This window comes from Muntiacus reevesi, chromosome 14, assembly GCF_963930625.1.
Source record: "Muntiacus reevesi chromosome 14, mMunRee1.1, whole genome shotgun sequence".
Taxonomy (NCBI): Eukaryota; Metazoa; Chordata; class Mammalia; order Artiodactyla; family Cervidae; genus Muntiacus; species Muntiacus reevesi.
In genome coordinates this window covers 67,184,516-67,210,883 of record NC_089262.1, presented here as the reverse complement: position 1 = coordinate 67,210,883, position 26,368 = coordinate 67,184,516, and the positions used below count along the sequence as shown (strand labels likewise).

At 43.9% G+C, this 26,368-nt stretch overlaps 1 protein-coding gene across 1 annotated transcript in view; it reads right to left on the bottom strand.

Annotated features, from left to right (window-relative positions):
• LOC136146598 (exocyst complex component 1-like) overlaps positions 1-26,368 on the bottom strand; it is a 109,311-nt gene that overhangs the window by 46,785 nt on the left and 36,158 nt on the right. Inside the window, 7 exon segments of the mRNA XM_065905552.1 lie at positions 248-397; positions 4,273-4,326; positions 5,115-5,245; positions 5,828-5,960; positions 6,174-6,401; positions 8,459-8,496; positions 11,653-13,384. Coding sequence (XP_065761624.1) covers positions 248-397; positions 4,273-4,326; positions 5,115-5,245; positions 5,828-5,960; positions 6,174-6,383 — 678 coding nt within the window. The 5' untranslated portion in view covers positions 6,384-6,401; positions 8,459-8,496; positions 11,653-13,384.

Genomic DNA, 26,368 nt, shown 5'->3' with positions numbered 1-26,368 from the left:
TCATGTCAGTGTACGGCAAAAACCACTACAATATTGTAAAGTAATTAGCCTCCAACGAATAAAAATAAATGAAAAAGAAAAAAAATGTTCTCCATAGCTAATGAGCACTAAGAAATTCAACTACTTGCTGCTTTTTTAAGAACATACAACAGTGCTTCAAATGTCACTTGCGTAACTGAACACACGACCTCTCGATTCTAAAAGATAATGCTCTATACTCAGTGAGTAACTGACGTCAAATCCATACCTTTGTTAGTCCCTCATATTTTCGATAATCCGTACTCTCTAGCCACTCCATCAGCTTGGCATATCGGAGTAAGTCTCTATGAAATGCATGATGATTAGGTAAAGTCAGTTCAATAGAGCGCTGAGCAAGAGTTGAACTCTGATCACGACCCTAGAGTGAATAAATAAGGACATAACTATCACTGACAGTATAAAGAAACACTGTTGTAACTAAATATCCTTAATAATGATCAAGCATGGCCAAGCAAAAACAACAGAACATAGAAATATAAGAACTGAGTACTTACTTGTCTTTTTTTAATCATCCTGTGTATACAAACTGAACACCACCACCATAAAATAGTCATAAACACACAAGAATGACTCTCTGATAAATCGACTCATTTTATCTTTTAGAGTAGTTGAGAATGAATAGTTTAATCAACTTTACCTCTCCCATAACATTTTACAATTGACTAAGCAAATAAATATCATGATATAAACTGTTACTAAGAAACACACACCGAACAGGGGAAGTCATTCAAAAGAAATTGTCTCCATCTATGATATCTCCATTAGAGTCTACGATATTTAAACAGCAGGTGAAAATGCACAGGACACAGAATGTCAGAACTAGGAAGGACTGCAGATGACTGCTTCCTGGGCTTTCCAGGACAGCGCTCAGTGCTCAGTTGCTGGATCATATCCTATTCTTGGCCAACCCAATAGATTGTCTGTAGCCTGCCGGGCTCCTCTGTCCATGGGAGTTCCCAGCAAGAGTACTGGTGTAGGTTGCCATTTCCTCCTCCAGGGGATCTTCCCCACCCAGGGACTGAACCTATGTCTTCTGCACTGCAGGCGGATTCTTTACCACTGAGCCACCTGGGAAGCCCTTTCCAGGATAACCCCTAATAATAATGTAATTTTAATTTTTCCATTAATTTTCTACAGAAGCAACTATATAATTTTGTTTTTAATCCTTGACATGACTTATATAAATGAGCACGTTTTCAATCAGCCTGAGGCAGACGATGCATCCTGACTTTTGTTCTAGAGTATATGGATCCAGTAGATCAGCTGACCCAACGGAACAAACTGAAATTCAAAGGGCTAAGTGATCCACACAGGCCACACAGGCGGAAGGCTAGAATCTGAACCTCAGCCATGTGAGTCTCACTTCTGTTTTCTTTTAAAAACATGCCAAACAAAACCATTCTAACCAGACTCAAAAACTGCTGAAGGTCATTACAAACATTACATTTCAGAAATGTTTACCACATCAGAAGGATGACTGAGATTCCACTGACTCACAGATATTAGATACTGTACACAGAGAGAGATTAGTTTTAAGTCTGCTAATGTCTCCAAATTGTGCCTTAATTAAGTTACACTAACTAAAAGGAAGGAGTATTTGACAAACTTGTTATTGCTGATAAATGTTTTCCAAATATTTTACCCTTATTAACAATAACATTAGATATATTTCCATTATCCTTCCTCATTAATTTTTTCAATAATTCAAGACTCAAAATCATGGTTTATGTTCTTCTATAGCTGTTTACTCAGGTCACTGCATGTTAAGTTGTACTATTTAATTTAATGTCAGGAAAACTCTTCAATTAAAAACCTTCATCTCTCCTGCAAAATGGAAGAACCAACATTTATAGAGAATTTTACGGTTTACAAAGCTCTTCTACATATATTACTATTCAAAACTTTCTACTGTAAGTAGCATTTCCAGATCATCATCATGTGAAAATTCACTGATATAAAAACATTATTACCTTCAGACTATTAGGATATATTAAATATTGTTAGTGTTAACAGAAAGATTTTAAGAGAAACTGGTTTCAAAATATATAGGAAGGAGAAAAAATACTTAAATTGCTTAATTCAATCAATAATATAGATAACTATCATATCTAGAATTCAATCGTGCTAAGAATTTTACTCTTTATATACTTTAAAAATTAAGACATTGTTTAAAGTTTCTTATTAGAGATAAATAAATTAGTAATGATGACTGAAAACCTTTTGAAAAGGACTGGCCATTCTAGATGCCTTTAAGAACACCATGATTCATGAGAAGAGGTCAAAATATCAACATTAACAGGAGTTTTGGAAGAAGCGGATTCCAACCCTCATGAATGACTTTGAGGGGTATGACTTCAGTACAGGAAGTAACTATAGATGTGGTAGAAAGCAGAACTAGAATTAGAAGTGGAGTCTAAAGATGTGACTGAACTGTTATAATCTCATTTAACAGATATTTAATGGATGAGAAGTTGCTTCTTACGGATGAACAAAGAAACTGGTCTCTTGAAAGAGAATCTACTCCTGATGAAGATGCTGTGAAGGCTACTGAAATGACAACAAAGGATTTAGACTATAATTAATACATAAACTAAGTTGATAAAACAAGTAGCAGGATTTGAGAAGACTGACTCCAATTTTGGAAGAAGTTCTACTGTGGGTAAAATGCTATCAAACAGCATTGCATGCCACAGAGAAATTGTCTGAGAAAGGAAAAGTTGATCATTACAGCAAACTTCACTCTTGTCTTATTTTTAAAAATTGCCATAGCTACCCCAATCTTCAGCAATCACTGCCTTGGTCCTCCAGCACCTTCAACATTGAGGAAAGACCCTCCACCAGCAAAAAGATGATGACTCAGATGGTAGGCTCAGAGGGTGCTTAGCAATTTTTAGCAATGAAGTATTTTTAAAATAAATGTGTACATTCTTCTGTTAGACATAATGCTATTGCACACAATAGGCTACAATACTGTGTAAACATAGCTTTTTTACGCACTGGGAAACCAAAAAATTTGTGTGACTTGCTTTACTGACACATTCACTTCATTGTGGTGTCCCTAAGGTAGCCCCTATACACTGCTGTAGAGTTTTAAGTACATTACCTTTACCACATCCTCACAAGCATCTTGAGGGTAGCAGCCATTTCTTACTCTTACATATGGAGGACAGTGAGTCCTGTCACACAATGTAACACACAAATCAGACACACAATCAAAATTTGATGGTGAACAAAGACATGTAACCCAGTGCAGTAATAGAATCTTCCCAGTGTGTCCCACAACCAGGAACAGAAATCCCCTTGTTTCCCAACTCTTTGCTAGGTGACACGAAGTATTCAATTTAACACACAGAAAATCTCTTTTCTGCACTTGGGACACTGTCTTTCATCTTCATCAGCACATTCCAGGTTGTTGCAACATTCTGGTTTTTAACATGCATTACTCACATGTAACAATGCATATTAGATTTTCAGAACTGGGATGCATTCATTTTAAACAAAGCCATTAGTTTATAAGGCAAGGAAGCAAAAATCACAAATAATAGCATGTTATAACAAACAATTAAGGGTGGAGAAAGGATTATCATTTACTGACTGGTATTTTCCATACCATTTACAAATGTGGACTATAGCCTGTCAACAGGATAATTTAAAAAAACTAGGGAATTGTGTAAAAATAGATATTATTGAAATAATAGTGTAAGAAAAATGTGCATTAGTATTTCCTATGTGATTCCTAGGTTTACTTTTTTCCTGAAGCTTTTCAAGTCAAGTGGAATGTTAAGAGAGTCTTCCCCTGGTTCCCCCTTGCACGGTTAGTTAGCTGATCTTCCTTTACTCCCATGGTACCACCATAACATACACCCTCCCTCAGTCTGTTTGTCGCCCTTCTCTAGATCGTGAGCAACTAGAGCAAAGAATCAGCCTCTCATCTATTCCAATGAAATGTCTGGAATGCATCTTTAATCACTTGGCAAATGACTTCCAAATAAAGGAGTGAGTGAGTGAATGAAAGAATGACAGAAAGAAAGGCAAGCAGAATGAGATTAAATGCCTTTGGATCTAAATAAACTTTCTGTTATGGGACATTAAAAAAACTGCCACAAATATGGTTAACAGGTAGCTCAAATCAGTAAATTATAACTATAAAGATTCTGCTGCTATTAAGCTTAGTAAACCTTACAGGGGAAAAAAAAGAATCGGAGAAGCTGGAGCCAAAGTTGATGTACTCACAGGCACGGAAAGAAAGTAGGACCTGTTATAGAGTTGAAGGAGGGCCTGAGTAAACTAATCAGAAATAAAATAGAGTAAATACAATTGTTTCAGAATACTACAAAGTGAAAACAAAATAAGAACCTGGAATATCAGTCAGCATTTCTTGATGAACAAAATTTCACTCAACTTTTTTTTGGCCCCAAATCCCTATTAAAGAGATCATAAATACACAAAATCTAATTTATGACACCTAATTTATTCAAGAAATATTAAGTCTAATTTATTATTTATTAAAAAAAGCACCTTCTAGTCAAATCCCTCTAAGGTATACTTAACAGTAACATTTATATCATTGCCACAACCTTAATTATAACACCCTTTCCACATAGAAATAGAGATAAAGGTTTTCTATAAGATTAAATCAACTAGAATTTACAATTGAGTTAGTCATTTTTCTCATATTTATAAGTATATGGAGCCAATGAAATACTGAAAACATGGAATCAAGTCCCTGTTCTCACTTGAAAATACTGAAAAATAAAACAGGCCAAACATTAAAAACGTAACAAGTTTGGACTTATTTTTAGAAACAAGATTGTCTAAATGGGGTATATGTAACATGCAAGCACAATTATTTAAAACTTAGGGAATTTTGGCTAAAAGGAACTGTCTTCATAGGAGACCACTGAGGCCCCCAAAACATCTATGAGCAAATACATACATATCTAAAAATATTAAAATCAAATAAATATAGAAAGGAACATATTGTGCTCCCAATTAAATACATTAAAATTTTTTTTCTGTGACCATTTCATTTCAAGCTACAGGAACATGCCAGTACTATAATAAGATAAAATTACCTGTCGAACAAAAACATTGTTGAGGTGACTGGCCAGTCTCCGGGCAAAATTCTCTCGCAAATCACTGAAACGCTGCTGCTGCTGCTGCTGCTGCTGCTGCTGCTGCTGAACTGCCAGAAGCACGTCATGGCCTGAAATCGTGACAGCTTATTCAACGGGTTAGAGAGCTCCCGGATGTCTAAGGAGTGCATTCATAACAGAAGCCGTATTTCAGTTCTGAAGAACTCAACCTTTTGCTGGTTTATGCGTGTGTTTATAAAAGAAAGGTAAGGGGGAAAAACAGTGTAACTCAGCGATCCTCACGCTGCGGTCTTGCCTCAGCCTCACCTGGGAACGGTCAGAAACATGGATTCTAAGGCCTCAGAGCGGACCTACTGCTTCTGCGCTGGCCCCTAGCCGTGATCCCGATGCAAGCTCAAGTTTAGGAACCGCTGGTCTAGCAAAGCCTTACGGCATCTACTTTGTGCTAGGTCCTGTGAACAGCGCTGAAGAAAAATGCTGGTGTTAACGCAGAGTCACTGATGGTCAATCAGAAGGTACTGAAATGAACAAGTTCTTCGTGCCGATATAAATTATGTTTGAGAGTAAGTGAAACTTGTTTCAATAGCTAATAATCTAACCCTAAACCACCTGCCTCATGGACTTCTTGTCAAAAGCTTTACACTAAGTCAGAAGCTTAGTCCCAGGTTCTTGGGCAGATTTTATGGTCATACCTGGTCGAAGAGCTACATTCACGCACTGCAGCAGGGCATCTGCAGCATTGGTGCAGGCCTCAATGCCCCTGGAAGAAGAAAGATCTCCTTCCTGAAGTGCCTTTATATGACCTTTGGCCAGGTCCATGTGGCTCTGGAAAGTAAACAAACACACCATTTGTCTGTGTACTCTTAGGAAGTTTACAGGTAAGATGCTACGCAATCCTATTACTGGGTGTTTGAAACTTCAGTATTTTTAAATCTTGCTCTCCTAAGGAAACTAGAAAATACTTGCAAATGGGCTTTAGAGATCATTAGTTTTGTTTTTTTTTTTTAATTGTTGCTAGTAGTTTATAACCATGCTTACCACAAGAAACTCTATCTCAGACAGGAGTTTTACGTTATTAGTGTTACTGAGATGAATGAGGTGGTTGCTTTCGGAGATCTGATCCATCTGTTCTTTTACACTTTGGAGCATTTCCTCATAACTGCTCAGTTTCAATTCAATCTGATCCACCTCCTTGAGAGGCTCATCCAGTAACTTCATTAGGATGTTGACTTGCTTTTCAGAGGCCATGATAGACTGGATGTTGGCCTACACAGTTAAAAAGAGAAGTAATACTTCATATTCTTCAAATGAAATATCCATAAATCTTTGACAGCAGCGTGACTCAGCAGCAGCGGCAACAAAGGCTGACACACACATCTACACGTCTACTTTAATTGGCTGCTTTGTGTTTACACTCCACTTTTTCACACAGTATTTCAGGGAAGCACACGTCCCCTTATGTGGAGGTTAGGGACCAGATCTCAATACCGCATATTTAGGGCATGCGCCATGATGTATCATCAGCAATGGTGGACTCTCATTAGTGCCGTTAGGTTATACCATCTCTGACGCTGCTTCCAGCTCTATCAACTATAGACATTTTCTATAATCTGCAACATTTATGTAAAACCCTAAACAAAAGCATAATAATCACCTATGCTAATACCTTAGTTAAGAGGGTAGCAGTAGCATGCCAGTCTTTAACAGATACATGGAACTAATTTATAACTGTAGCATGATTGGTACTAATAGGATGTGGAAGAGTCTATTGCCATAAGATAGCTCCTTCTACAATATTCTTTCTTTTCTCTTTCATTTGCAACTACTTTTTTTTTCCAGACAAAGTAGCAACAAACCACCGACCCCTTATTAATATTTTCTAAAGACTCTATTGATTCTCAATTCCCTGAAATATGGAAGCTTTCAAACCCAAAATTAAGCTGCAAAGTAATATGATGACTTGAAACACAGAGGCAACATTAACTAGAAAATACAAACCACAAAGCCACATTAAGAAGGCAGATAACATGATATGAGGAAAAAATTTGGATAAAGAGTTAAAATAATATCATTGTATGGGTGATGCTAAAATTTCACATGTTATTTTATATACTATTCATAATAACTCCCATGGAGGTGCAGCCCAACTGTAAAGCAGCAGAGCTCTGACCCACTGAATCTTAAGCAGCAGAGCTGTGACTTGAACTGATCCAGGACAATTTTCACTTCAACATCTTGAAGTCTCTTCTAGGCTTTACTTCCAGAGAGTTCTACAAATTTGTAAGCTTGGGCTATTGGTGTAATCTCTGGACCTCAGTTCAACCTTACAACTTCTGTACCTTTCATGTATAAAATGCCAACACTCTTTTAAGTCTTAAAAACATTCCTTATTCTCAGAGTTTTTCTTAAATTCATACTTTGCCTAACAAAATGACACCCCCCTCACAAAACACTCTCATTTTAGATTTTTCTCATAAGACAGGTGCTACTTGTAGCTTTTTACTTCCTAAAGATGTACATGTAGGTACAAGCTCAGATATGTGCATACAAATAAACAGCATCTATTCCACAGCAGTTCAGAGGAGTCGTCAAACATCCTTTTGCCCTGGCTCTCCTGTTTTCACTACACTATTTTGCTCTCTTTGGGTAAAGGATTCGCTTCTTTCAGCTCACTCTCTCTCCTTCTAACTTGTACCTATTTTTTTCCCCCCAAACCACAAAAATGTTATTCTCTTGCCTTGAACTATTCTGAAGTGTTCCAGAGGCTGGGGGAATCAACCCCCAGGGTGGTTTCAGGTTGGCTACTTTCTACTTCCATCACTTCATATCAAGAACCTCCCCAAATCCAGAACCTCAGCCAACTGCCTTCACTGGCCTAATAGGAATGGTTCTGTCTCTGGACCAAGAACAGTGAAAGACAGAGGGAGGCAGCTGGTGATGCGCTTCTAGGGAAAGACAGCAACGATCCCACCGTCTAGGCTCAAAGGCAGCGGCAGCAGAATATGAACATCACCAGTCTCCTCAGCTTACCACACATCACTAGCCACATGTTACAAGAAAGGCTGACCCCATCTAACACCTGCAGCTCTCTGGACAACCTTTCTGCAAAGGCCTCGGCGCTAGAAATTGCATATTCACAGCCTTCCATCATTATCTCAATATCCCGCTCTTCTCTTGCATTTAACTCTTGGCATTCATCCACTGCCTCTTCCTCACCTCCTGTCACACTCTGATTTTCTCCACTTGGAACAGATTCTTAAAAGAGGGTAAAAATTAAAAATAAAGTAGTAAAAAACTAGGAAGGACAACAGCATTGTACTTACAGGTAAGGTCAGTTATAAGCACAGGTCACATTTAGAGGCTGAAAAATAGGAAAAAAATGATTCAAAATATATGAAAAAAAACTTATTTTATGAAGAACCGCATATGTTAACATGTCTATTATAACAAAAGCATGCAGTCTAATTTATTGACTTGTGTTAAAACAGGCCTTAGTCACACTTTCCCAAAACATAATTAAACTATAAAACAAATATACAACCGGAAACGAAACACGTGTACAAGCCTAACCTTTTTTTTTCTCTACCTGAGATAACTGTTGCTCTAATACAATAATGCTTATAATTCAGGACACATGAGGAACAATTTGCTTTCCTTTTTTTTCCAGGTAACACCTTCTTCTGTTATTTTTGTTCTTTCTATCTTTGTTATGTTTTGTGTTTTCCTCCAAATAACTTTCAATTGAAATTTTAAAAATGCATCTACAATTCATAATTTATTTTGGGCAATGAAAATATTAACTGAACTTTCCATTTCTCTCTGTAAAAATTTTTCACATGTGTTTATAAAATTTCTAAGGATCAGCTAATAGAAACTTTCTCAATATCTGTATAGTAAGAACAACATCATGGCTGTGTAAAACTACAAAAATTTCAGCTGTCTTCCTGCTTCAAAACAAAAGACCAGGAGGTCAGAACTGAGATGCTTTCTAGATAAATGTTTCAGTTCACTTTCTGGAAAGAACAGACTCAGCATATGGGATTTTACATAAATCTTGAGATCGAGAGATAAAATGAAAAAAATAATTTTACCCTTAAATAAACCTCGAAACAAAGTTACTGATTTTCAACAATTCACAGGACACGCTTTAAAACACAAATTCCAAGTGTTTTAGATATTCATTATTTTGTATGAAAATGAGAATCTACATTCAGCATGACTTGACATATGTTAACTTGTCCTTGAACAAAACACACCTAATTCAAAGTAACAAATGATCTACTCTTAAGAATGCTAATTAGCCAGCTTTAGATAACATGCCAGAAAAAAAAGAGGGGCTAAAACTTTCGGCACAGGCAATTACAGACTGCAGTACACAAATGCAAGTCCCTTAGAGCGGCGTCTCCCAGCTCTCAGCCCTTTCCAAGTCACTCTGGAAATGTTAAAAGTGTTTTGTGTGCAGCTTTTTAGCCACTAGGGGGCAGGGGATGCCCAGTTCATTCTGCACAGCTCCTTACACAAGTAAACATTTAAAATAAACAAATATTTTAAATGATCATAATTGTTTCAGAAGGCATCTTCTCACATAAGCAAGGTCATGAATCACTGTCAAGTAAAACTGAAGTAGCACCAAATCAATAACAAGAAACATTTTTATGGACTTTGAAACTTTAGAAAGCATTTGTATGTTCATTATCTAATGTAATCCTCAAATAAATTCCATGAAATAGTTATTATTTTCCCATTAGAAATTACCACATACTATGTCCTTAGTGACTGCCCAAGAAAAGCTGAAATCTTGAGTGTTACACCTATTAATGCCAAGGTCCCCGCCCCACCCCATGGGAATGCTGGATGCTAAAACTGACAGGGATTTTCAGCTCAAGATGGCAGACTAGGACACATTTACTTTCTGTTCCTTCTGAAACCATACTTAAATAAAAGTGTAGAAATACCAAAATTAATAAGCCAGTAAAAGCCAAGAGGTTGTGGAAGTCATCAACTACAGAAAGATTTCAACATATTTCGAGAAGGCAAAAAATGAAACCGAGTGATGAATAAAATAACTAAGGAAAGACTGTCCTAAGGAGGGTCTGCACAAAGCCAGTTAGCTTTCAGTGAGTTCTGGTTATAGCAAAGGGCAAGGAAAGAAGAGGAGCTGAAAAACAAGGAAATTAAAGTTATTTTAGGGAAAAAAGTTAATTGTATGAGCTCCAGAGACCACTCAGCCTGCTGCCATATCAATCCATGGATTACAATGGATTGTTGGTAAGCAAGACAAGAAAATAAGGAAGAAACAAAAATGAAGAGATTGTTCCTTACTGAACTCTTCTCAAATGAGATCAAGGAATTATGGTTAAATGCCACAGCTGTAAATCATTTCTGCTCCTAGAGAGGTCAGATAGGGCTTATGATATTTCTCGCTTTTTTCAGACATAATTTAGGTCTGAGAAAAACCTTTTGTGTCCTCCAATCTCAAATCTTCTTGGGGATGGAAGTCCAAATTTACTCTGACATACTATAAAAAGAATCTCAAGAGCAGAGGGCAAACTAATTTATAATATATGAATTATGTCCAGTGTTATTTTAAATAGATTTTAAACTAAAATATATAAATAAAGTTTCACTGATCAATACAATTCTGGGTTCTGAAACCTCTACATGTCACATGCCTGCTGTGTAACACACAATGTCAGCCCAGGAGAAAGAAAACACTCCAATGAAGTAAGCCAAAGAAACAAGATTCAAACTCGATAAAGCCATGTTAGACTAGGAGTTTTCAGTCCTATCCTATTCTTTTGAAGCTTCTACCTTGTGAATAATAACATGTCTCCCTTGTCCTAGACACCCAAGAGTGTGACTTCTCTCCTGGGCATAAGAATCTTTAGAATTATATATGGTAGTAAAGAGTGGACCCAGCTGACATGCTCACAGTGACCAAACTGTACTGACTGACTGAAGCTGACACAGGGCTCCACTATGAAGCTGCAATAAGTGATGTGTTTGCTTTCTCAACATGAATGAGCTGCCTTACTGAACACACTCCAGGAAGGCCACAGAAACAGGCTTCTAATCCATACAGAATAATGCACTGGTAAATTTCTTTCAGGAAAGCCCATGATTTATCTAGACTATCATCTTTACATATCTGGATCCTTCAAACTATCCCAAAGGGAAAACCTCCGCTGGTGCTATGCTGACAACTGGTGGTCCTTAACCTGCCTCTTCTGAGATCAGAACCCAACGCAGCAGGTGATCAATTCATGAATTGAGCAAAAGAAAACCTACAGGGTAGGATATAGACTCATTATAGGTATGACACTTAGGGCTAAGTGCCATAAGGAGGACAAGAAAAGAACAGTAACACGTGAAGCATGTATGGCGGGGAGGCACCACAGCCCAGAGCAGGTTTGGGTCACATCCTGGCTAAGCCATTACCATCTGCACACCCTGAAGAACAGTCTAAGATTTAACTGTTGTACCAAATTTCTAAAAAGAAGTGAAGAAAGAGGCTTACCCGCCAGAAAAGGACGTGGTGGGGTGCAGCACCTGGCCAGGTGAGGGCTCTGCATTCCGGCTGGTGATGATGGCAGAGGAGCCGCGGCGGAGAAGCTGCTCCTGGCTCCTGGCCTCGCAGAGAAGCTGGAGAGGTCCCCACAGGTGCTGGACCACCCCCGGGAGGGTGGGTGGCTCCTGCAGTCAGCTTTGCACAGGTCTCTGAGACCCAGGCAGGGAAGGGCCGGCAGATACACACGCAGGCACCAAGGGGGCTGCATGATGAGGAGCTAGATGGGATGAGCTCTGGAGAAGGAGGCCCCCACGGTCCTGAAGAGTCTCTGCACGGTGGCCCATCTGGTGCCAAACACCTGCCACCCACAGTGGGAGGTCTCAGCGGCTAGAGAGCCCGGGAGGGGTCGTGCACTGGGCCCCGCCCTTTGCCCCGGAATTTGCAGTTTCTCTGTGACACGTATACCATGGACGCGTCACAATTGCCAGGCTGAGTCCTCCTCCCTCCAGGGCGTGTTTGACCGCGAGAGGAGTAAGAAGCTAGGGAGACGCTCTCCCAGTTTCACATTCTATTCTCGGGTTATTTGGCGCACAATCTGTCCTATACGGGCAATTTACTGTGTAAACTTCTTTCTGGGCTCCGCCGCCGGCGCCGGCGCCCGCTGGGCCGGCGCTCGCTGGTTTTGCGCCCTCGGGGTGCCACCACATCTGGCCGGGGTCACCCCGCCGCCCCAGCTCCTGCTTTACAACCTGGTCGCAGGCTGCTCAACCAGGATCCAGTGCCCTCATCGTCCGGGTTTTACAGCATGCCGAAAAGGTGGTACCCAATCCAGCAGGCTGGGTACTCCCGTGTGGGCGGGCTACCCCTGGCGAACTTGAGGGAGCGGCAGAAGCAGCAGCCCGTCCTGTCCACTCGTAATTCCATGATGTTCGGACCTTCGAGCACCGTCAGAATTCCTCCACCGGGGCGCAAAATTACTCTCCTGCGTTCACTCCCTGAGCTACCTGTTCAGGTAGCCAAGGCTGGGAAGCCGGTACCAACCAGTCACCGCCCACTTCCTCGCGCAAAGGAGAGTAAGGCCATGGTCCAGGAAGATCAAAGGGAAGGCGTGACAGAGGAGGAAGGTCACACAGAGGCCGAAGGAGAGGACAACGGAAAGATGAGTCCGGACCCCAGCGGGGCTATGACAATGACACCTAGGCCCCAGGAGACCGGCGGGCTCCTCCCGCCCCTCCACTGCCCTCCCGAGCCTCCAAACCTCCTTCCGGGGCACCCAGGAGGCAACTTCAGTGAGAAAGCCCAGGTGTCTCGGACGAAGCCTTCCTCCCAAAGCCCCGCCATCTGCTCAGACGGCACTGCTGGAGACGGCCGGCCTCCCTCGCAGCCTGGCCCCGTGGCCACGGTGCTCTCTGCCCCAAGTCCGCGCTGCAGCCTGCTGCCCGAGAGGCCAGGAGAAGTGGTGCTGGGTGAAGACCACCAACCCGGCTGCCCAGAGTCACCGATGTCCGGGAAGGCGCTGCAGCGTGAGCCACCTTCAGACACCCCGCGGAGAAGCTCTTCTCCCCTGGGAGCCGCCGGCAGTGGGCACCCCCGCAAGAGGACGATGCCCCCGCCGCTTTTTCTGCCACTGCCGCCACCGCCGCCGCCACTGCCGCCCCCGCTGCCGCTGCTCTGGGGTCGCAGTGACCTTCCCCCGCCTCCGAAGCTTCCAGCCATGACTCGCGCCAAAACCCGGGGCACTCTGAAACAAAACAGGGACCGTCAGAGGAACAGAATCCTGAGGGATGCAAGGAAGGCCATGCGACGCCGCAGCGCCGCCCCGCCTGCCCCAGGGACCACAGGCTCCCTGCCTCCGGTCAGTCACACGTTGCAGGTCCCTCCTACCACCACCAACTTGGCCGACCTGTCCTCCAGATTCCCCAATCTGGCTGGCCTTCCACCTTGCCTGACACCTTATGTGGATCGGGTGGCAAGACACACAGCCCCCGTGGACTCTCATTCTGCTAGTCCTGCAGATGCTCTGCCTCCAGTTTCCAATCCCACTGTGGGAACTGCCCTCAAGGAGGATGCGGGCACTGCGTGTGCAGTCAGAGCAACACCACCTTCTATTTCTGACCTCTCCACACCCCTGAGCACCCCAACCCTCCCCTTCCAGCCACCCTCCGACAAAAATGAATCCCCAACACCCATGTGTGTAGATTCTCCCCCTCCCTCATACTTACTCACCCCTCTTCCAGACCGCCCCATCGCTCCCCCTGCTACAACTTCTACTGGAGTCCCTTTTACCACCACAGTCACAGCATCTCCAAGTGTAACCTTCCTGTCTCCTTCAGATCAGGACGTCACTGACATGGACACTACTCCCCCGGCTCATGCTGTAACCTTTCAGTCTCCCCCAGGTATTGGGGTGGAGCAGACACGCACTGCAGGGAGACCAGACACCACCAGCGCCATTTGTGCCGACGGTCTCCTGCCCTGCTTCAATCTTTAACTATGCCTTTCACTCCCAAACCAACCCTCACCCTACATTTGCAGCCACTGATGGGCAGCAGAGAGCCTCTGTTTTTCCCAAGCCCCCATCTGGGGCTCCGGCTGCTGTCTTCCCCGGGCCCCCACCTGGGGGTCAGGCTGTCGTCTTCCGCGGGCCCCCACCTGGAGGTCAGGCTGCCGCCATTCCCGAGCCCTCATCTGGGGCTCCGGCTGCCGCCTTCCCCGGGCCCCCACCTGGGGGTCAGGCTGCTGCCTTTCCCGGGCCCTCATCTGGGGCTCCGGCTGCCGCCTTCCCCGGGCCCCCACCTGGGGGTCAGGCTGCTGCCTTTCCCGGGCCCTCATCTGGGGCTCCAGCTGGCGCCTTCCCCGGGCCCCCACCTGGGGCTCCGGCTGCCGCCTTCCCCGGGCCACCACCTGGGTATCAGGCTGCTGCCTTTCCCAGGCCCTCATCTGGGGCTCCGGCTGCCATCTTCCCCGGGCCCCCACCTGGGTATCAGGCTGCTGCCTTTCCCAGGCCCCCACCTGGGGCTCCAGCTGGCGCCTTCCCCGGGCCCCCACCTGGGTATCAGGCTGCCGCCTTTCCCGGGCCCCCACCTGGGCCTCCGGCTGCCGCCTTTCCCGGGCCCCCACCTGGGGGTCAGGCTGCTACCTTTCCCGGGCCCTCATCTGGGGCTCCGGCTGGCGCCTTCCCCGGGCCCCCACCTGGGACTCTGGTTAATGTCTCCCTGGGAACCCCATCTACGGCCTTGGGTCCTGTCTTCCCCGGCCCCACTGTGTAGGACTCCAGCCAGTATCTTCCCCATCCCTCCATCTAGGGTTCTGCCCACTCTCTCCCCTAGCCCCCCATCTACAGCTTTTGGTCCTGTCTTCCCTGGCCCCCTCTCTAGGGCTTTGGCTCTTTCCCTCAGTCCCCAAATTATGGCTTTAGGTCCTGCCTCCCCCAGCCCCCCATCTATTGCTTCAGCTCCTGTTTTCCCCAAACCCCATCTATGGCTTCGGCTCCTGCCTCCCCCAGCCCCCCACCTATGGCTTCGGCAGTTATCTATGCTTCAGCAGTCAGCATCTCTACAGATGTCAAACCAGTCTTTGACATCAAAGCTATGGATGCACCTCCTCCTCAGACTTTACTTTCTAGTCTACCTCTGACTCCAAGGACAACCACTACTCATACCACATGGCTCTTCCTGGTTCTGAGAACACAGCACCCAGTGGCAGCGATGCCTGGACCCGAGCCTCGACTTATTTACCTGTGGACGTGGTCAACAGAGGTACCCATGTTTCAAGTGAAGCTTGAAACCCAGAACTCATCATTGAACCCACATCTGGGGCCAACAACAGGAAGAAGCCTAACAAGTCTATTCCACTGGGAAACCCATTAGCCCTAGCACAAGATGAAAAGCTAACCTCTTCTGCAGTCCAGCCACCCAGAGGAAGGATAATGGATTCGGGTTTACCAGATCCCCTGTCTTCCACCACCACCATCAACATGCAGCCGCCCTCTGTCTACAGCTCAGGTATTTTCCCCAGGGATGTATCTGCTACTTCTGGTTTTGGAATGGATACCACAGTGCCCAGTCCTGGAGACAGTAGCTTGCTGTCTTGCTAGTACCACATGAGGCCCACTGTTGATGGGGCTGCAGCCTCTATGGCTGGTGGGAGTTTTGGGTTGGTGTGAATGCCCTAGGCCTCACTTATTCAGAAGCATCTGGCCCACCTCACTTTTGCACAGAACTGTGTGGGACACCCAGCACCACCTGTGTTCCTACTGTGGCCAGATCACCTTGGGCTCATCTCATTGCAGCTGGCTGCTGCAGTAGGAACAGCAAGCCCCCATCCCAGCATCCGGGCACGTATCTGGTTCCAACTTGAATCCAAACGCCTGGGGTCTCCTTCAGCCAAGTCCAGGTGGTAGAGTCACGGCAGGGGAAACCACCATCCTTATGGTTAGAGGTCGGGGTGTTACCACTTCCCATCACTGCACCCAGGACCCACATGAGTGTAGACAATCTACAGTTACAAATCCCATCACCATGAAGAAGAAATTTGTGTCAAGGGACAAGTCAATTTCAACTTTTCACTAGAACAACACTGCATCCATTGGATTTGCAACTGTGAGACCCACCCCTGGCTTGAAACCCACTAGAAGTTCCACCTGACTTCCAAACACAAGGGGTCCACCTGTCCAAGATCCAAGTGGTGGTGGTATAGGAGGGAACGTCATCATTCCCAGGAATGGAGGACCTGGTAGCCACACTTCCCATCAGTACAACTGGGACCCACCTGGCCAATACACCATGGGTGAACACATGGAAGGAGCCACATCTCATCTCGGATGGGAGGCCCCAGTGTCAGCACCTGCCACTGGGCTCGGAACTCATATATGCAAAGCACAGAGCGGGTGACGGGGGCCAGCACCTCACCCGCTGTGACTGGGTACACTTCTGCTGTCCCATTCACACAAAGCACCCAGGCCTCCCCAGCCCAAACCCACGTAGTACGATGGGGGATAGCACCATATATATTTAGAGAGGAACGTCTGCACTCAGAACTCCTGGGACCCCAACTCAGGGCACCCCTCTGACTTTGGAGGAGCACGATGTTGCCTTTAGCAGCAATGAGCCAAAGGACCACACGCTCAGCGATATGCACGAGTAGGTGTGTGTTGTATGTGCATGGGTGAGGAAGGTGGGTGTGTGTGTCGTGCAGGCTGAGAAGTATCTGAGCCCAGTTCAGAACTACATACCAGAATTGAGAAGTTCCATGTGGAGGATGGAAAGTAATCTGCATGTATCATCCACTATGCCATCCCTGGTTTGACTGTAAACTTGGCCGACCCAAACTTCTGGATATTTTCCCTACACTTGGAACTGGCAAGTTCTACAGCTGTCTTTAGCTGCTTCCTCTCCCCCTACCCATTTGCCTCAATGGACACTTATCTTTCCCAGCTTTATTGACAAATATGTATATAGGTAATTTATATATAAGTAAAAACTTATTCCTGTTAATCTACTACTGTTTGTGTGTCTTTACCCATTGATATATATGAGTCATGATGTGTTGAGGCAGACTTAAGGTTGCAAAATTTTCTGGGTCCCAGTGACTGGGTTGTGGAGCTAGGCATACATTATGACCATGTGTGCTGACTTCTGAAATCTGCTTTGAGTGTAAGGAGTGACAGTCCAGGAAGAACTAAGGTCCAGAGGAGGGAGAGACAGGGCAGCTCATCCTTACTTCTCTATGTCTCTCTCTCTCCCCCTGCACCACTCGAACCACACCAGAGGCCAGACAATCCCTGATGTGTGAAGAGGAAACACACTTGATGGTTTTCGTTTTTGAAAACGTTTAAATGTCTCTTTTGTGCATCTTTTGATCCAATTGAAACTGAGGCCAGTCATCTCTGTATGTTCCCACTTCACCCAGAGAGGATGGACTTTGTATCCAGGTTCATGTGTCTGGAGAAACAAAGGAAGAGTCCATGCCTGCTCTGTAATTGTTGAAAATTTAAGTTTACTTCAAGTTGATCATACTGCTTAAAGTATCAGAAAAGATTCTCTTCAATAACTGGCTTGGCTCTGAGATAGGCTGCTAAAATACCAAACATAAGAGGTATAACTGTGTCCAGTTCTTGCAGACCCTAGAGTTTTGCTGGGCCTCCAGGAGGTTCAATAAAGGCAAAACTCCTGACTCTCTGTAGCCTATCCTGTAGTCAGAGGGGAGAACAGAAATCAGTGTAAATTATCTGACAAGCTGGTGGTGTGGTTTAGTTGCTAAGTTGTGTCAGACTCTTTGCAACCCCAGGGACTGTAGCCCACCTGTAGGCTCCTCTGTCCACAGGATTTTCCAGGCAAGGATACTGGAGTGGGTTGCCATTTCCTTCTCCAGGGGGTCTTCCTGACCCAGAGATCGGGCCAGGTCTCCTGCATTACAGGTGGATTCTTTACTGACTGAGCCTCCAGGGAAGCCTAGTAACAAACGCAACAGAGATTGAGCAGTGTATGGGCAGAGAAACAAGGTGTTCCAGTTAAACAGTAGAACAGGATAAGTCTTACTGGGAAGGTGGAGTTTGAACAGTGTAGCGGGAGGGAACTGAGTCAGATATCTGAGGAAAAAGCATTCCAGATAATGGGAATAACCTCTGCAAGGCCCAGAAGAAGGACACCAATGTCCTAAGGGAAAAGCTAGTAAATAATGCGGCTGGAAGAAAGTCAGAAAGTGGGAAGGGAGAAGAGAAGAGGAAAGGAGGGTGGAGAAGATGTGGATTGAATTGTGGCATCATCATTTATTGATTGTGTGATCACAAAGTTAATCCAACCTTCAAACGTTTCAGTGAAATCAGTGATTTTCCTATGGCCAATTTACCTCACACGAGTTTTGGAAGGATAAAATAACACAGGGAAATGAATTATAAGCCACTGTTATTATTCTACACATAAAGACAGATAGACAGACAGATATAGAGAGTTAAGACAATTTTTTTGTCCCCCTCCACAGATTCATATATTGAAGCCCTATCCCCTTATGTGTGATGGAATTAGGAGATGGAGTTTTTAGGAGGTAACTAGGTTTAGAAGAGGCCATGAGGGTAGAGCTGTCATGATAGGATTAGCTCTTATAAGAAACAGAAAAAACACGAAAGCTTTCTCTCTCCACCATGTGAGGAGGACACAGCAAGGAGATGGCCATCTACAAGCCAAAAATGGAGGACTCACCTGGAAGTGTTTCTGCCTTGCTCTTAAGACTTCCCAGAAGTGTGAAATGTCTCTTGTTTAAGCCACTTAGTCTATGCTATTCTGTTATAGCAGCCTGAGCAGACTAATACAGGCAGGTGAGTAGGGAAAGGATAACTGATAGCTACATAGATGGAGATAGAGCATGCATATGTATGCTTAATGAATTACTTCAAATGTCCTCACCAGGCAATTCAAATAGGAGATTCCCATTTTAAAGGGAGCATAAAAGTGCTTGCTTTCATGAAGTATACAGATGGAAAAATACTGCAGCCTAAAAATGCACAGCACTGAGCCTAATGCAACATTTCTGAGATTAGTCCTGCAAAACAAAGAACACCATCACAGAGAGGCCGACAGCCTCCTCCCGGCACCCTGCCGCCTGATTCATTTACTCCAAGTTGTTCCTTCCGACTCCAGAGGATCAAAGCTCCTGTTGCCTGACTTCAGACACTCTCCTTCCCTACCAGAAGCAGGGTTGAAATACAGTTTGCTTCTAATAGTTCCACACCTTCTCTCGGCCATGCAGGACAACATCACCAGGGACAATTTTTAACTTTTAAAATTTATAATGCTTTTCATTAAAAAACAAAAATCCTTCAAAGCTGAAAACAACAATTCTGATAAGGCAAGCACTTAGCAAATGTATGAGATATAAAGATGATTTTGAATTTCATGTTTTAATGCATTTACACAGTTGAAGCTTCATCTAAATAAATGGAAATATTGTTATGAAAATACTATGTGGACATGATAGCATCTCAAATACAGAAATTCAACTTTTCTAACCCCAGTTCCCCTCTCCAGAGACAGTTTTTGGCCACAGGAATGTTGCCCCCATAATTCTAGACATTATGTTTATCTGCTGTATCCATTGTAGATCCATTTTAGCACCCTAGCATGAGGCAGGAAGATAAACTCCTACCCCCACTACTTCTCATCCCTCTTCCCTCCAATACATCATATTCATTTCATCACTTCTGCTGCCTCTCTTCTGTAATGCCATGCAATTTTTGCTGGCTTTTATTGAAGGGAGAAGTAGTAGTCTAGTGGCTAAAAGCCTTGGTTCTGGAGATGGACCACTTGGCTTGGAAGCTTTGTTCTTCAGTATATTATTAGCTCTGCAATCCTGAGCAATTTACTCAACCTTCCTGGGCCTCTGTTTCCTCACCTGTATGATGAGGAACTGGATGATAACCACCACTGCGTGGAGTTGCTCGTGATGATGCAAATAATAACACATCTGCAGCCTTCAATGTCCAACACACGGAAGCTCTCAAGAAATATTAGCTATAGGACATAGCTACAGTACTCACTTTCACTCTAATCTCATCATTTTCTTTATGCCTGAGACTGCTTGTGCCCCCAGGTCTGTCTTTCCCCTTGTACAGCTCACCTTTGGGCAATAGCATGTTTGCTTTACCTGTGATGATAATATTTATAATTTGTTATGCAAACACAACAAAGTGTCCTGTGTTTTATTTACAGGTTGATGCTATGGGTTGAAAACCAGTAAGTTAAATTAACTAAGTTCTGCTCGGTCCTGGGGACAACAGAATGGTAGAACTGTATTTCCCTCTCTGTAGGCATGATGCTCCTACTTCTGTCTCTATCATCAACTGTTTAAACTCATGCTGTATTTCAGTTTGCTTTTTCCTTCAACTGCTATTTTCTCACAAAATGTCATCACTTCTCCTAAAATCTGACCCACCTTCTTTTGTTCTCTTGAACCATTTCCCCAGAATAAACTATTTTTAAAATGTTCAAAGGCAACACTGTTTCCTTGCCTGGATCCCCTCCTCTTTCAGAACCCTTGCCCCTCCCCCTCCTCAGTTTGAAGCTCTAAGACCAAAGGAAGCATAAGACCCTGAAAGAAAAGAGACCAAATTGCTTTCAGGTTAGACTGGAAATAACCACTAGTTACTGATCATGAAAACGGCATAATTCTGGCCCCATCACTCCTAATTTCCTTGCCTTGTGGGAGAGTTAACAATCTGGATTTCAACCAGTACTTCAGGTCATTATGAGCCAGGTAGTCCTTATTCCATACTGTGCCCAATACTGGTCTAGGCCACGAGTGAGATCTCACCTAGGGCCTCTTACATTTCTTAAGATTAGAAATTTTGTGTGGAACTTCAGGCTAAAACTCTCGTTATTATCAAGCAGGGCATTTTCCCCACATATACCTCTCAAGAATTAGCAGGCGGCTTGTGGAAGATTTGAGAATCCCAGACTCATGAATGCATGTCTTTCTTGTCGCCGATATTTTCTTCTCAGAGATCCAGAAACACCCTTGCCTATGCTGAGCCCACCCAGGCCCTCCCTGGACCGGGCGCTGCCGTCACCCAGGGTGACGAGAGGCGAGGGGCTGCCTGAGCAGCAGCTGACGCCTCACGTGAGACGGAGCCGGGCGCGGTCCCTCAGCAGCCCCGGGACAGGGGTGCCGCCCTCAGACGCTCCTCTCAGGCCTGGAGAACGCCGCGGGTGCTAAGTGTTGGAGCCACAATGTGGACCTCCCATATTTGCCCAAGGTGGAAAGGCTAGGAGAGACAGAAAAACAAAACAACCTTGAGAAACAGAACCAGGCTTGAAAAGTTGTCTCTCTGAGACAAGTGGCACTATTGTCTTAAATTCACGCTAAGTTGGAGATCACACACCTTTGGTTTTTAAACTGGCAGATACTTGTTTTACAATGTTGTGTTGGTTTATGCCATACAACAAAGCAAATCAGTCATAATTATATATACATATATAATATATACGTTATATATAATATAAACATATAATTATCTATATCTGTATCTCCCCTTCCTCTTGAGCCTACCTCAGCCCTCCCCTCACTCCCCTCCAGGCCATCACAGAGTACCAGGCTGGGCTCTCCGGGTTATCCGGCAGCTTCCCACTAGTAGCTATTTCACACGTGATAGTGTCTATATGCCAATGCTACTTTGTGGCGACATGGATGAACCGAGACACTTTCTTAGAAGTAGGTTTTCAGAACATGGAGGAAAAATGAAAGCTTATGTCCAAAGAGATGGGGATGTGTGTGGGGGAGGCGGGGGGACAGTGAGATAAAGGGTGCAAAACATAAGCTCTGTCCATTTTTAATTTGCTGCTGGACTAGCCCAGGCTGTTGTACAGAAATCTGAAAACACTAAATGTGGTGAAATAGCCACATGGACAATTGCTCAAAAATACTTTTCTGTTCCCCTTGAAACAGAATGATTTTACTGATTTCATCAAATACATACCTCAAAGTGATGACAGAAAGTTGAGTAAGTTATGTGCTGGGAATTGCACTTATGATTATTAGCAAGCACAATTACAGTGCTTACACTACAACAAGTACTATTTTAAGTGCTTAGCAAGTGCTTAAGCCCATTTAATCCTCACAATTGCAATCTTAGGTAGGTATTATTTATAATACTGACTTATTTTTTTGAAACTGAGGCCCAGAGAGGTTAAAGAGCCTGTCCAATGTCGCACAGTAAGTAGATGGCAAAAACCCAGGATTAAAACAAACCATCTATACTTTCATCACTTTGCTATGTCACCTTATTACAAGTTATGTTTAGGGAAGGGACAAAAATGACAAGACTCAACTAAAAGGAAAAGGGAGAAATGAGAAAATGACTGATCCTAGAAGCTAGGCAGGGTTTAGGCTCAGGAATTTCTGGTGATGAGGTCTAGAAATAAGAACTTTTGGGGAATATTAATTTGGGGTAGTATCTGAATCCATTGAGAAATGACTTTGTTTTCTTTAAAATTTATAAAGACCAGTTGGATGAAGAGTCATAAAGGAGAGGAAAAGAAGATGGTGGCTTAAGTAACGTCTTACTTAAGTAACCTCTTCCCTCTCGTTAGGACTTCCTGGGTAGCTCAGTTGGGAAACAGTCTGCCTGCAATGCAGGAGACCCCAGTTCGATTCCCGGGTCAGGAAGATCCCCTGAAGAAGGGAAACTGCCCACTCCAGTACTCTTGGGCTTCCCTCGTGGCTCAGTTGGCAAATAATCCGCCTGCAATGCAGGAGACCTGGGTTCGATCCCTTGGTTGGGAAGATCCCCTGGAGCAAGGTATGGCAACCCACTCCAGTATTCTTGCCTGGAGCCTCCCCATGAACAGAGGAGCCTGGGGGGCTATGGGGTCTCCAAAGAGTTGGACATGACCGAGCAACTTTTACTTTCCTTCTAATTAATAGAGGTGAGAGGACCTGTGGAGAAGGACAGAGCTCTCTCTACTAGCTGTCCAGACATGTTACCAGGATGAACAAGGAGAAAAACGGCAACCACTGTACTGGATCTGATGATCCCGCAAAGCCAAGGATTCAGGTTTTTAAGAATGGCTTATGATGGCAAACCTGCTGCATGCCGCTATTCCACTAAGTGTGCTTCCAGGCACACATCTTAACTGGGGTAATAGTTTCTAAGAGGTGCACATTTGTTCGGTACGGTTGCTGTAATATTACTACAAACTTGGTGGCTTAAAACGAAACACATTTTCTTACGGTTCTGGAAGACAGAGGTCCAAAACCAGTTTCACTGGACTGAAATCAGGAGTTGGTAGGACCATTCATGCCCCCTCTAGAGGCTCTAAGACAGAATCTGTTTTCTTGTCAGCATTCCTTGGTTTCTGGCTGCATCAATCCAAACCTAGCTTCATCATCACTTTCTCTTTGGAGTCAAATCTCCCTCTACCTCTCTCTTGTGAGGACACCAGTGATGACTGAGTGCCCATCCAGGTAACCCAGGAGAATCTTCCTATCAATAACCTTAATTTAATCCCATTGGCAAAATCCCTTCTGTCATTTAATGTGACATTCACAGGTTCTGGGCATTAGAATATGGATATTTAGGGACAAGGGTGTTATTCAGTACACAACAAGGAAGATACAGTTATGTTTCTCGGTTGCAGGAAATGAAGTTTAGGAGAGCAATTTTTCCCAGGTTTTACAATCTCCAGAGTTGAGGTTTAAATCCTGGCAGTCAGAGTTTAGGACACACTCTAAACAATTTCAATCTGTGTCCTTAACTACTGCATACTACTTGGTTAAGAGTCACACACAGGTATCAAGACCCAATTGAATAAAACATGATGTACTGTCTCATCTTTCACTTGTGTATTTCTGAATCTGGCCCAGCGCAGAAGAGTCCAGAAAATTGTTAAGCAGGGTTACTAAGAGAAAGCATTTCCTGTTTGATTTGCACTGAGTAATGAAAGGTTGCTATTTTTTTTTAATTGAATATGCCACCAAGTAGTGTTATCACCATTTTATATACTCAAACAACCAAACAACAACAAAAAGCTATGGATGCAAAGGTGTCAGGGTCATGTCTAAAGGCATCCTGCTGGAAAAAGAGCTGGGTACCAGATGCCGAGACCCGGATTCAGCCCATCCGTCCTGACTAAGCACCTATTCAGAGATTGTGACTCACCACCCAGCACCTGAGTCTTTATATCCCAGCTTCAAGATGGAAATTAGTTGAGGGATCACAGACACTTGTACTAATCACCAATTCATAATCTGCTAACCCCTTCCTTTGTGGGAGAGAACCTGACATTTCTAAAATCCTTTTCTGCCTGAGAGCGAGCAGAGCTGCCCTTGCTCCTCTGGCCATGACCTACTGTGCTTTGAAAAGGAGATTTGGCAAGTGCAGCTGCAAACACATCTCCAATATCACACATCTATGGAAAATTCCAACCAGGTTTTAGGCCCAGTCACATTACATTTTTCTGAGGATCAGTAATGATTTGCTGCCGGGGTCCAGCCTCGGCAGGATCCAGGGGATACCCTCAGGATGAACGGCGTCGGCGAGAGAGAGAGAGAGAGAGAGAGAGACGAGAGACTAGCATTGATAGGGCCAAGTCTGCGAGAGAGAGAGAGAGAGAGAGAGAGAGAGAGAGAGAGAGAGAATGACCAGACGCGGGTGCAGAGAGTCTGGAAGAGTCTGGCAATGCTTTATTTTTTACCATAGCTTTTATACCCTAAGTTTGTACATTTCTAAGGGGAAGATAGTTTAACATTACGTCAGCTTGTCCTTCACGAAACCAGGGTGTTTTCTGCATACTTCTTTGTTTATGAGGGTCTTGTACATTATCTTCTGGCCTTGGGGCCTATTGACATTTTATGACCTAGGTGAATGCAAAGCTGTTTTCCGTAATCTATTCTTTAATGAACACAAAGGTCAATCCTTTTGCAGAAGTTATCAGTTAAATTTATCTAAAAGGTTTACCACACAAAGACTCTGCAGCTCCAGTGAGGCAGCCCCTGTTTAGCATTCCTGGTTAAAATTAACAAATTTAAACTCTTATTTTTCTAAATCTTTAACTATAACCACTTTTAGAATAATATTTTTATGTTCTCTCATAGGGCTTCCTCACCCCCGAAGGGCTCTGTGCCTACTAAAGACTTTAGGTGATCAGGTTCTTTATGCTGTTTTATGATTAGGATATTATAAGCAATCATGCATATTAGTACCAAGGACCTAAACGCATTTGCCAAACAAACTAAAATACCAGCAAAGGAGTTTAAATTAAAACACTCCTTTCACCCTAAATAATCTCATAAAATACCACCACCTGGGAAACTTATTGATTAAAATTCTAAATTGATTCTTATTTGGGAAGAGATCGGGGAAGGCCTTCCTGCCTGTGTCAGAGAAATTAGGGAGTAGTCCATTGAGGCAGGCATCAGAAAGACAGATATCATCTTTAAGGTGAGAGCCGGGGGCAGCTTTCCAAAACCCCTGAAAACCTGATTCGCCTTGCCCGTCAGGTTTTCTCCCCTATGGCCTCTTTAGGGGTAGGGTCTCGTGTGTTGGCTCCCGGCAATTTGCTGAGGATCAGTAATGCTCTCCGTATGCTAGCTGACAAGGGCATGATCTCTGTGCTTATTATATTCCATTTGTCAGTTCCTCTCTGACACAGTTGTCCGCAGGATTCCTTAGGAATATTTGAGTTATTTAGGCACTATTTCAGGAGTTGCTCCTGCCTGTATCCTCTCATTTCTTAATCAACAATTCCCAATAAGTAATTCAGCTGAGGTAGGTTATGAGAGGCATTCTTCCCTACTCCATGTGAATCTACACCCTGGACATCTGAATCTTCATGCCCTGTAAGTTTCAGATATGTGACATCTCATCCTCCCCATCATCACTATTTTCAGGAGTCAGGACCACAACGGTGACTGGCAAGTTCATCAACCTTTCCATTTCTTTCCCTCTTGATTGTTTCAGAGTGATTGGCGAGAGACTGTGCGTTTCGATTTTTTGAAAAGCTCAGTGGTCCAGAGACAATACTAGAATTCGGCCCTGGAGAAACACACATTCTGCTCATTGTTCTCTCTCTCTTATAGAACAGAAAAGAGACTCACCCATCACACAGTTACGCAAGGTTTACCTGCGTGCACTGCTAAGGATTTGGATAAGACTGCTAATACTCCGTGTTTCCTGCAGGAAGATACTTTGCATTCCATAAAATTAAATCCACACCATATGAGAAATTTAGTCTAA